This window comes from Ambystoma mexicanum, chromosome 9, assembly GCF_040938575.1.
Source record: "Ambystoma mexicanum isolate Mex_15411 chromosome 9, UKY_AmexF1_1, whole genome shotgun sequence".
NCBI classification, from domain to species: domain Eukaryota; kingdom Metazoa; phylum Chordata; class Amphibia; order Caudata; family Ambystomatidae; genus Ambystoma; species Ambystoma mexicanum.
In genome coordinates, this window is record NC_090931.1 from 347,137 (window position 1) to 360,060 (window position 12,924).

At 49.0% G+C, this 12,924-nt stretch overlaps 1 protein-coding gene across 1 annotated transcript in view; it reads left to right on the forward strand.

The window, feature by feature from the left end:
- The window catches only part of LOC138489558 (E3 ubiquitin-protein ligase TRIM39-like), a 456,265-nt gene that overhangs the window by 235,409 nt on the left and 207,932 nt on the right, over positions 1–12,924 (forward strand). Inside the window, exon 6 of the mRNA XM_069617283.1 lies at positions 6,047–6,162. Coding sequence (XP_069473384.1) covers positions 6,047–6,162 — 116 coding nt within the window. The remainder of the gene's footprint in view (positions 1–6,046; positions 6,163–12,924) is intronic.

Sequence of the window (12,924 nt, forward strand, 5' to 3'; positions counted from 1 at the left end):
GCTAATTGTCAGTTTTGTGTTAAGAGTGGAAAAGGATTTGTAACCAAGAAACAGACATTGGTGGATGTAGGTCTCCCATCAAGGATATGGAGTGATCTTGCCATGGACATACAAGGTCCCGTGGAGTTAGGTTATGGTCGTGGAAAATACATTGGCCCTCATTACGACCCTGGCGGAGGTCCATGGTGCAATTTGCACCATGGACCATGGCGCAGAGCTGCCAACTCCGCCATGGGGGTTGGCGGACTTACCGCCCCATTCCGACCTTGGCGGGGCGGTAAGTCCCCAACCCCCATTTACCCTTCCCCATTCCCATTTTTGCCCCATAGGGTATAATGGGAGTGGGGAAGGCGTTAATTACGCCACCGTAGAATACGGTGGCGTAATTAACGAGGGGACCCGTAGCGCCATGGATTTTTCCGCCCGGAAAATCCGGGCGTAAAAATCGCCATGGCGCTACGGAAAGTCCTAATCTGGCGGAGAGGTACGCCATGCATTACGCTGGCGTAAACCCCTCTCCGCCAGGGTCGTAATGAGGGCCATTGTTTTGGTTGAAGATTTGTTTTCCAGATGGGTGGATTTTAAAATTGTAAAAGACATCACTGGAGAGAGTATGATAAAAGTGTTGCAGGAAATTTTTGCAAATGAAGGGTTGCCCGAAAGCGTATTGACGGACAACGGTCACCAGTTTATAGGGGGAAGCTTCACCAATTATCTAAGGAAGTGTGGAGTTGGTTACAAAAAGACTTCATTGTATCATCCCGAGTCAAATAGACTGGTTGAAAGGATGAACAGATGTGTGATGGAGAGTATACGTATGGGAGAGGAGTGTGGTTTGGATAAGTTAGCCATGATACAAAACAGGATGTGGGCTTTGAGGATGGCGCCACACTCTACAACCGGTTTGTGCCCATTTGAGCTCATGAGGGGCAGGAAGCCGTATTCCATGGCGTGTCCACCATGGCTTGGTAGGAGTAGGGAGATGGATCTGGTTGTGGATGAAGTGAGAAAGTCATTGGTGAAGAAGAAGTCAAAATGGGTCATGCGTGAAAACTTGAGAAGAGGAAAGAAAGAGTTACGGGTGGAGTGTGGAGATTGGGTCAGGATAAAGAAGGGTTTCATCAAGAAGAGGGGCACTCTCTTTATTCGGATCCTGTCAGAGTTGTGGCAGTCATGTGGCAGTCATGAAGGGGGCTGTACGCGTAGCTGGAGGGCAAGTGTGGAATAAATATAGAATCGCCACTGTGAAAAGAGGTCATGTGTGAGATTGAAGTCGGAGAAAGAGTTAAAGTTAAGTTGTCTGTAGATTATCTTTTAGTTGAAAACAATTTAGTGAAATGATAATTGTGAGTTAAAAAAAAGGGGAAGATGTTTTGTGATGCTATTCTTTAGAGCAGGCAGCCTCCCTGTCTGAAATGTATTTGTAAGGACCACATGATGCATCATCCCTATGTGATGTCATAGAATGTTGATTGCTGCATCTCTTGTATGTGTTCTAATGTTGTCAGTTGGAGAAAAGTTGGTGAAGGGAAAGGAGCCTCTGAGTGCTGGGGGTCTTCTTCCCTCTTGAGAACCTAAAATAAATACTTATATACAACTTACCTGCCTCCCCATGCCTCTTCATAAAAGGTCTCTAGTGTCTGCTGGACCACAGCTTCAAAAACCGCATCCACCTTCTTGGTTTTCCTAATCGCGTCTTCACCTTCAGGTTGCTGGTATAAGAAGTCATTGTTCAGTCTGTGCCTGAAGATGGCTTCGAATTTTGAGGTGGAACTTGGGGCTGGCTAGTCCCTCCTCTTGGGTGGTCCTGCCTTTGGTTGTCACCCCTAACCTTGCCCATGGCGTCGATGAGTTGAGCATATCTGCTTTCACTTGTAAGTTTCTTTTCCTAATTCTGGCTCCCGTTTGCCCTCTGTGGATAACATTCCTGCCCCTATGCAAGTAGCACTGAGCATGCCGGTGAAGCTGGGCCATCATCTATCGGTTCCCCTAAGGGTCACATTAGCTGCCCAGTTACCGGTTTCAGCAGAAGCAAAAGTACTGTGCTTTGAGGATTGAGATCACCTGATTTCTCAGCCCTATCCTTACCTTTTGTGGGGAGTTGAAACGTCTCTTTATCCTACAGTTGAGGGGACTTGTGGGAAGTGGAATTGTCTCTAATTCCTCTCATGTATTCTACAGGTGAGGCTCCTTGTTCCATCCTTATCTCCTGTGGGGAGTGTAAATGGGTTATATTCAGCTCACTTATCCTATGGTTGACACTCCTTGTAACCCTTGTGGGGTGTGGGTGAAAATGGCTATTATTCCTCTCTTGTATCCACTAGTTGAGGCTCCCTGGCCCAGCCTTATCTTTTTAGAGGAGAGGAAATGGCCCGTACTCCTCTGAGGTAGACTATAGTTGAGGCACGCTGGCCCATCCTTATCTCTTCAGGGGAGAGGACATGGCTCTTACTCCACTGAGGTCGACTATAGCTGATGCTCTCTGGCCCATCCTTATCTCTTTAGGGGAGAGGAAATGGCTCATACACCTCTGAGGTAGACTATAGTTGAGGCACTCTGCCCCATCCTTATCTCTTCAGGGGAGAGGACATGGCTCTTACTCCTTGGAGGTAGACTATAGTTGAGACTCTCTGGCCCATCCTTGTCTCTTCAGGCGGGAGGATGGCCCATCCATGTGTCTACAGGGGAGAGGAAATGGCTCTTACTCCTCGGAGGTAGCCTATAGTTGAGGCTCTCTGCCCCATCCTTGTCTCTTCAGGGGGGAGGGAATGGCTCTTACTCCTCGGAGGTAGACTATGGTTGAGGCTCTCTGGCGCATCCTTGTCTCTTCAGGGGAGAGGAAATGGCTCTTACTCCTCGGAGGTAGACTATAGTTGAGGCTCTCTGGCGCATCCTTGTCTCTTCAGGGGAGAGGAAATGGCTCTTACTCCTCGGAGGTAGCCTATAGTTGAGGCTCTCTGCCCCATCCTTGTCTCTTCAGGGGAGAGGAAATGGCTCTTACTCCTCGGAGGTAGCCTATAGTTGAGGCTCTCTGGCCCATCCTTGTCTCTTCAGGGGGGAGGAAATGGCTCTTACTCCTCGGAGGTAGCCTATAGTTGAGGCTCTCTGCCCCATCCTTGTCTCTTCAGGGTAGAGGAAATGGCTCTTACTCCTCGAAGGTAGCCTATAGTTGAGGCTCTCTGCCCCATCCTTGTCTCTTCAGGGGAGAGGAAATGGCTCTTACTCCTCGGAGGTAGCCTATAGTTGAGGCTCTCTGGCGCATCCTTGTCTCTTCAGGGGGGAGGGAATGGCTCTTACTCCTCGGAGGTAGCCTATAGTTGAGGCTCTCTGCTCCATCCTTGTCTCTTCAGGGGGGAGGGAATGGCTCTTACTCCTCGGAGGTAGCCTATAGTTGAGGCTCTCTGCCCCATCCTTGTCTCTTCAGGGGGGAGGGAATGGCTCTTACTCCTCGGAGGTAGCCTATAGTTGAGGCTCTCTGCCCCATCCTTGTCTCTTCAGGGGGGAGGGAATGGCTCTTACTCCTCGGAGGTAGCCTATAGTTGAGGCTTTCTGGCCCATCCTCGTCTCTTCAGGGGGGAGGGAATGGCTCTTACTCCTCGGAGGTAGCCTATAGTTGAGGCTCTCTGGCCCATCCTCGTCTCTTCAGGTGGGAGGAAATGGCTCTTACTCCTCGGAGGTAGCCTATAGTTGAGGCTCTCTGCCCCATCCTCGTCTCTTCAGGGGAGAGGAAATGGCTCTTACTCCTCGGAGGTAGCCTATAGTTGAGGCTCTCTGGCCCATCCTCGTCTCTTCAGGGGGGAGGGAATGGCTCTTACTCCTCGGAGGTAGCCTATAGTTGAGGCTCTCTGCCCCATCCTCGTCTCTTCAGGGGGGAGGGAATGGCTCTTACTCCTCGGAGGTAGCCTATAGTTGAGGCTCTCTGCCCCATCCTCGTCTCTTCAGGGGGGAGGGAATGGCTCTTACTCCTCGGAGGTAGCCTATAGTTGAGGCTCTCTGCCCCATCCTCGTCTCTTCAGGGGGGAGGGAATGGCTCTTACTCCTCGGAGGTAGCCTATAGTTGAGGCTCTCTGGCCCATCCTCGTCTCTTCAAGGGGAGGGAATGGCTCTTACTCCTCGGAGGTAGCCTATAGTTGAGGCTCTCTGGCCCATCCTCGTCTCTTCAGGTGGGAGGAAATGGCTCTTACTCCTCGGAGGTAGCCTATAGTTGAGGCTCTCTGGCCCATCCTCGTCTCTTCAGGGGGGAGGGAATGGCTCTTACTCCTCGGAGGTAGCCTATAGTTGAGGCTCTCTGGCCCATCCTCGTCTCTTCAGGTGGGAGGAAATGGCTCTTACTCCTCGGAGGTAGCCTATAGTTGAGGCTCTCTGCCCCATCCTCGGCTCTTCAGGGGGGAGGGAATGGCTCTTACTCCTCGGAGGTAGCCTATAGTTGAGGCTCTCTGGCCCATCCTCGTCTCTTCAGGTGGGAGGAAATGGCTCTTACTCCTCGGAGGTAGCCTATAGTTGAGGCTCTCTGCCCCATCCTCGTCTCTTCAGGGGGGAGGGAATGACTCTTACTCCTCGGAGGTAGCCTATAGTTGATGTTCTCTGCCCCATCCTCGTCTCTTCAGGGGAGAGGGAATGGCTCTTACTCCTCGGAGGTAGCCTATAGTTGAGGCTCTCTGCCCCATCCTCGTCTCTTCAGGGGAGAGGGAATGGCTCTTACTCCTCGGAGGTAGCCTATAGTTGAGGCTCTCTGCCCCATCCTCGTCTCTTCAGGGGAGAGGGAATGGCTCTTACTCCTCGGAGGTAGCCTATAGTTGAGGCTCTCTGCCCCATCCTCGTCTCTTCAGGGGGGAGGGAATGGCTCTTACACTTCTGAGGTAGCCTATAGTTGAGGCTCTCTGCCCCATCCTTGTCTCTTCAGGGGGGAGGGAATGGCTCTTACTCCTCGGAGGTAGCCTATAGTTGAGGCTCTCTGGCCCATCCTCGTCTCTTCAGGGGGGAGGGAATGGCTGTTACTCCTCGGAGGTAGCCTATAGTTGAGGCTCTCTGCCCCATCCTCGTCTCTTCAGGGGGGAGGGAATGGCTCTTACTCCTCGGAGGTAGCCTATAGTTGAGGCTCTCTGCCCCATCCTTGTCTCTTCAGGGGAGAGGATGGCCCATCCATGTGTCTACAGGGGAGAGGAAATGGCTCTTACTCCTCGGAGGTAGCCTATAGTTGAGGCTCTCTAACCCATCCTTGTCTCTTCAGGGGAGAGGAAATGGCTCTTACTCCTCGGAGGTAGCCTATAGTTGAGGCTCTCTGGCCCATCCTTGTCTCTTCAGGGGGGAGGGAATGGCTCTTACTCCTCGGAGGTAGCCTATAGTTGAGGCTCTCTGGCCCATCCTTGTCTCTTCAGGGGGGAGGGAATGGCTCTTACTCCTCGGAGGTAGCCTATAGTTGAGGCTCTCTGGCCCATCCTTGTCTCTTCAGGGGGGAGGAAATGGCTCTTACTCCTCGGAGGTAGCCTATAGTTGAGGCTCTCTGGCCCATCCTTGTCTCTTCAGGGGAGAGGAAATGGCTCTTACTCCTCGGAGGTAGCCTATAGTTGAGGCTCTCTGGCGCATCCTTGTCTCTTCAGGGGGGAGGGAATGGCTCTTACTCCTCGGAGGTAGCCTATAGTTGAGGCACTCTGGCCCATCCTTATCTCTTCAGGGGAGAGGGAATGGCTCTTACTCCTCGGAGGTAGCCTATAGTTGAGGCTCTCTGCCCCATCCTTTAGCCTTTGTTCTTATATTCTTTATTTGCATATGATTCTAAAAGAATCTTTACAAAGAAAAGGTCATTGTATCACTTTTTTTTAACATAGCGTTTATTAATTTAATAAACAACACGTGATTAATACTTGATTAAAATACAGTAGACAATGTGTAGCTGCAACAGTGGGTGCGAGTGCAGGTTCAACTCTAACTACAGCTATCAGAGCAATCTGTTAGCAGGTGCTGCCTTGGCACAGCTGGGGGAGAGTAAACGAACATTTTATGCAGAAAACGCAATTCATGAACGATGTTATTGTCTGGTTCTCAGGTGCGAAACTCTGAAGTTACACAAAAGCGAGGCTGATTCTCCGGATATTCAAAATGATCTGTACATCTTCCAGCTTCAGTACAACAGCATGATGGCAAATGTGATGACACTGAAAGGTAAGGGCATTGCGCATTGCACGGCCTGGGCATGTGAGTGTCATGTATGTTCCAGGCATGATAAATAAGAATCACCAGTAGCACTGTCCCTCTTCACATTCTCTCCTAAGCTGCTCTTCCCAAAATGCGTGCACATTCTCCTGCAACAAATTCCGGACTTAATCCAAGGTGCGCTCCGAAGGTCAGTCACTTTCCTCCATTTATAATGACATGAACCTATGGCCGTAGTTTGCACACAGAGTAATGAGGTTCCACCGTGTGGCTTCCCGTGTGAGTCCCTGGCAGGAGGGCTGTCATTGTGGGCTATGGGGGCCCACCACGCTGGCGTCTAGGGAGGTCTAGTCGCCTCACTCTTTCTCGGGTACCCTGCTCCTATGGGAGGCTTAGTGCCTTGGGTTTGGTCCCTCATTTTAGGCGCTTATAATGATTTCCTGCTTTTAATTTGATCAGCGGCCCTCAGAGACTCAGCCCCAGTTGTAGGTCACTTTACAGGAAAAGGCATGACCTGGGTCCAGGGCCTGGGTTAGGCCCACGTGCATCTGTGTCATAGGAGCCAAGTACATTCCGTACTTTTGGGCTTATTTCTTTGCAAGCATGTCATCCTAGATGCAATGCGTCCTAAGTTCAACATGGGAAAAACCTTATATTACATCATGTATTTAGCAAACCATGTACATGAACATTTTCATAAAACTCCATGAAACAGCGATTGTCTTTGTTAATAAACATAGAAACGTTTCCAATTCTAGTGATTCAATGAACATCGATCTCCGTTCTTCCTCCATATCTCTCACTGAAAATAGAAGATCATTTTTCCCACAGGGAAGGCACTAATCACATCCCAACAGACAATATCATATTTCTTAACCCCCTTTAACTGCACAAGAATTCCATTTAGATGCAGAGGATGTCGTCATATGGATAAGAGCACCACTTCCATACCCACCCTTTGATTATTTCCAAGTCTTTTTGAAATCTTGGGACTTGGCTGGGGGAATCCTGGGCTTAGATGCCAGAAGGTATTTGCCCAAGAATGTCAACATTGCCCTAAAATGCCCAAAGCTTTTTTTCAGAGGACCAGGGACTCTAGAGTTAGTTCTCACCCGTTAATTATCGAGAACGTTGCCCAAAGGTATACTGCTCAGTCAGCAGCCACAGAGGGAATGGATAGCAGGAAAATTGACTTAGATGCAGTTGAGGGACTAGGGCCCTTGAAGCTGGGTATTGAGGAGATGGGATTGCCAGATATATTGAAGACCCAGACTAGCTAATGTATATTAGAGACTTCCAAATATTGATTTTCCAAGAAACAAGGGCTCTCACAACCCCTTTTATACAGGACTATCAATTGTATGCTATCATGGCCAAAAAGGGCCCAAAAGGCAGACCTGGATCGAGAACTCCCTGGATTGGGTAATGAAAGTGAATGGTACTTGATCACCAGATCTGCAACACCTTCTCAATAGTACGAATAGTGGGGAGAGTCGTCACTATACAACATCTACAACAGACCTTTCAGGACTGATGGCTTGGATATAGTGAAATGTCTTCAGAGGTTGGAAGACGACTGCTCCAAGCTAAGGCAGAAAGAGGCAACTTTATTGGTTATAGGCGACCTGAATTTACAGTTTGAGCCTCTGAAGCAATTAGAAGGGATATGGGAGGAACAAGATCAGGCCTGGGATCTTCCAGACCTCAAGGCTGCTGCCCCAACTAGATCACATCCTGATGCTGTGCAAACAGCCTTGATCCTGCATGATCTCAACCAGAGGGTTTGTAACGGTAGGTTTTTTTAATGACCAACTTGAAAAATATACATTTAATGGCCCCAACAGTCAATCTTTGATCGATTATGTACTCATAACAGGTAAAGATTGGCCAAAGATTCAGAACTTTGAAGTAAAGAGTAAAGTGGGTAGTGGCCATAGTCAATTGGACTTAAAACTCTCCATGTGTTACTCACCACACCAAGATTCGGAGGACTGAAGTGGTGGAACTCTCAGATCAACCAGTCTCGACCTCAGCTACCCTGATTAATAAGTTGGTTGGAATAGCAGAGCAGATACAGAGCCTAAAAGAACAATGCAAAGGACAATAAGGAACTAACTACTGAGTTAACGAATCCCCTTGAACCTGTAGGGAATGCACAACTGACCTGGAAGGAGATGGTTGAGGAGCCAAGAGGGAAATCCAGTTCCAAGGACACAACGACAGGAGAAAATAATAAACAGGAAGGTTAATTAGGGAGGAAACACCCGAACGGCACGAGGGACGCACTAGATACGGGTTGGTGCAGGTAACTGGAAAGCGTCCTGAACTGCACTTGCAATGTAAAAATACAAATCCAGCACAATGTCCAAGGAGGGTAATTTCTTCACAGCGGGAGTAGACAGTCTTTATCCAAGAAGCAAATCACAGGAAGTTATGACAATGAAAATACACTTACTGAAAGCAACTAGTGTCAAACGATGATTGTTTTAATGTTTTCTTCACAGCGGGAGTAGACAGTCTTTATCCAAGAAGCAAATCACAGGAAGTTATGACAATGAAAATACACTTACTGAAAGCAACTAGTGTCAGACGATGATTGTTTTAATGTAGCCCTTGTGGAAGGAACCAAAAAGCTGCAAAGCATAGGAAAATGACTTTTAACAGCCGTCGGCAATCCAGGAAACGTTTTGAGTCGTAACAGCATGTAGAACCAAAATCAGCTGGGCAATCCGTGAACAGTCCAAAGTGGAAGGCAAGGTCGAAAACCAGGAATTCTAAGCTGGAAGGTTTGAAGAAGGAATTAGCTCGAGGGCTAAACACGTAAGAGTACGTGTAGACTACAATTAGCAGCACCGAGCCCCGAGCAGAACCGGATTAAGAAGGCAAAGGGCGGGGCATCGGTGTACGCGTAGTGCGTAGTGCGTAATGCGCGTGTCAGCTGACGTGGTTGATACTGATACCGACGTCCATACAGTCTCCATGGAAACCGATAACGCTGCCACAGCGATGTCTTTCCCCGGACGGTGTAAGCCGGTGTAACTGCCGAGGGAGGCTGGCGAGAACCGAGCGGTCGGAGCGTAACAGCACCCGCCCCCAAAGATGCCGGCAACTCCCGGGAGGCATGGAATTCTCTAAGGAGATCAGGACAATGCAAATTATCAAGGGGTTCCCAAGTCCGATCCTCGGGACCAAAACCTTTCCAGTCAAAGACAGGATGGATACGCCATGACTTTGGCAAAGCCAACTTCATAGTGACAGGATTGATCATAGAGATGATAGGAAAAGGACCCACGAATCTTGGCAACAAAGATCTTTTACCTGCCATTCGCAGGTTCCGTGAAGACAACCAGACCTTCATACTGGTCAACTTCATACCGACACGATAGTCAGGGCCAGGCACACAGCGAGCATCCGCAGTCCTTTCTTACCTCCACCACTAAGGCAGCCTTTGTCTTATCCCATTTAGGGGGTACGGCAGCAGCATGGGCTAATCCATTGCTTGAATCCAACAGCCATATATTATATAATTGTGACGCTCTTCTTTCAATGATGAGCAAGGTGTTTAACACCACCCAAGCCACAGATCTTGAGCTCCTTAAACATAGACAGGGGAACAACTCTCTATTGGTTTATTTAGCAAAATTCAATCAATTGGCCAACGGAGACGGACTGGCCAGAAGAGAAAAAAGCTGCTGTATTTTTATCAGGGCCTTTCTGAGGAACTGAAACACATACTATCCGCGGTTCCTGTGGTTCCTACCGCTTTTTCTGAGCTCCTCGACTTAGTCCCCCAAATAGACGCTCGAAAGGCTGCTAATTCTGTTACTCACAACACCATGATTCGGAGGACTGAAGTGGTGGTACTCTCAGATCAACCAGTCTCGACCTCAGCTGCCCTGATTGATAAGTTGGTTGGAATAGCAGAGCAGATAGATACAGAGCCTAAAAGAACAATGCAAAGGACAATAAGGAACTAACTACTGAGTTAACGAATCCCCTTAAACGCCTAGGGAATGTACAACTGACCTGGAAGGAGATAGTTGAGGAGCCAAAAGGGAAATCCAGTTCTAAGGACACAACGACAGGAGAAAATAATAAACAGGAAGGTTAGTTAGGGAGCAAACACCCGAACGGCACGAGGGACGCACTAGATACGGGTTGGTGCAGGTAACTGGAAAGCGTCCTGAACTGCACTTGCAATGTAAAAATACAAATCCAGCACAATGTCCCAGGAGGGTAATTTCTTCACAGCGGGAGTAGACAGTCTTTATCCAAGAAGCAAATCACAGGAAGTTATGACAATGAAAATACACTTACTGAAAGCAACTAGTGTCAGACGATGATTGTTTTAATGTTTTCTTCACAGCGGGAGTAGACAGTCTTTATCCAAAAAGCAAATCATAGGAAGTTATGACAATGAAAATACACTTACTGAAAGCAACTAGTGTAAGACGATGATTGGTTTAATGTAGCCCTTGTGGAAGGAACCAAAAAGCTACAAAGCATAGGAAAACGACTTCTAACAGCCGTCGGCAATCCAGGAAACGTTCAGGTAACAGCATGTAGAACCAAAATCAGCTGGGCAATCCGTGAACAGTCCAAAGTGGAAAGCAAGGTCGAAAACCAGGAATTCTAAGCTGGAAGGTTTGAAGAAGGAATTAGCTCGAGGGCTAAACACGTAAGAGTACGTGTAGACTACAATTAGCAGCACCGAGCCCCGAACGGACCCGGATTAAGAAGGCAAAGGGCGGGGCATCGGTGTACGCGTAGTGCGTAATGCGCGTGTCAGCTGACGCGGTCGATACTGATACCGACATCCATACAGTCTCCATGGAAACCGATAACGCTGCCACAGCGATGTCTTTCCCCGGACGGTGTAAGCCGGTGTAACTGCCGAGGGAGGCTGGCGAGAACCGAGCTGTCAGAGCGTAACACCATGGCTGTTTATCAACGATCTAGAGGGTTTTTGGAAGAAAGAGCCCAGGGGATTGCTGTCACTGGTAACGCTCAGAAAGGTAGTAAGATAGAAGAAACTGATTCCTCCTCCAAATGAAACAAGTAGAGTCGCCTGGCATGAACCATGCCACCAGGTAAGTGAAGGACAACCTCCCACAACCGGACACTCCCCTCCCATGGCAAGCCCTTCATACACATCTTTAGACATTTCTCCCCAGACATTGGGAATCCCCTGTCTCTCTGGGCCTCACCCACCCACAACTCCACCCCTTTCTGTATATCACCCCCCCCCCAGCCTAGGTACTCTGTAAACCCTTAAGAGTTCTCCATGAGCCACTACAGCCCATCAAAGATTCTTGACCCAGGTTGCGACCACCTTCTTAAACTTTCCAGGTACCAGCCACCTTCTCTGCCCTCCGAGAAGGCTTTAAGAACATTCTCCTGCTTGGCCTTGTGATGCAGTTCATCTCTGGCTTGGTGTCCCCCAAAGCTCTTCCAAAACCTGCACAGCTTCATCTGTATCAGACACAGAGAAAAAGGTGCCTGCGAGGTTTGAAAGACAGGGCGAATGGGTATCCCAAGCAGTATCTGCAGTCCCTTTCCTCAAGCCAAATAAATAGTCAAAGGATTGCACTGTCTTCTTCACTCCAGATTTCAGTATGAAAGATCTTGGAAGTCTCAGACCTCTGAACCTTCGATCGTCACCCTGCCAAATTTAGATTTTTCCAGGACTTCCATCCTATCTGTATAATAAAGGCATTTCACTATCATGGATCTAGGTCCTCCTGCCAGCCCTCCCCCTAATGCATTCAGTGCACCCGGATCCCTTCCTGTCGCTCTTCTCCAAACAGTGTCTGGCAGACCAGCTTCACTTTGTACTCAAGGTCCATGGATGATTCTCTTTTCGACATGGGGAGGTCGAGCAGACAGATGTTGTTACACCATTCCCTGTTCTTCAAATCTTCCAGTTTCAAGTAGGTTTCCTTATTCCTCCTCTCCAGTTCTATAATTTTCCCCAGAAGACTTATCTCCAATACATGCACTGACACATGATTTTTCTCTAGGGACTTCACATGCTCCCTGTCTTTATCCACTCTTTCCTTTAATTCCTTCATAGAGGCTTGTAAATCTGTCTTTTTTGCATTTATTTCCTGGAGAATATTCAGTACATCGTCCTTCGAGGCCATTTCCATCCCGTGCAACCAGGTAGACTACCTGCAGATTTATGGGTCAGCTGAACCTGAGCCCACTCAGGCCTATTCTTGGTCTCCATGCTCTCAGGCTTGTCGGCATGCACTCCCGCTCCAACTCACCAAACCTTGACACTGCGGGGCAACTGGCCACCTCCCCAACCTGCTTCTGGTATGCATCAGGGCCAAAGATCATGACAGTTCTACAGCGCTACAGCAAGCCCACCCGAAGGGCCTTCACTTTTACTCCAGGTGGCGCTCACACACAGGGCACCCACCATCCCACAGCATCCATCCACAATGTCTGCCACCTCCAACGCCCTCCTGGTTCACTACAAACTGTGCCCCCTGTGCTGCAGGGTATGCAGTGTAGCCAGCGCTGCGTAGAGGGCACACTACAGCTAGAAAAGTGTGCACGTGTAACCAGAGGGACAAGGGGGACAGAGGGGCAGAACAGATGCTGCCACTGGCAGCATGGGGAAACACCAAGTCTCTTCACCCCCCTTGGTTGGTTCGCACCAGGGTGCCAAGGCACATTAACAAGCGCCGCACCTGCATGCCCTGAGAAAAGCAGGAAGTCCAGGTGACCAACAATATGTCACTGCAAGGTGCCGATGGCCATCAG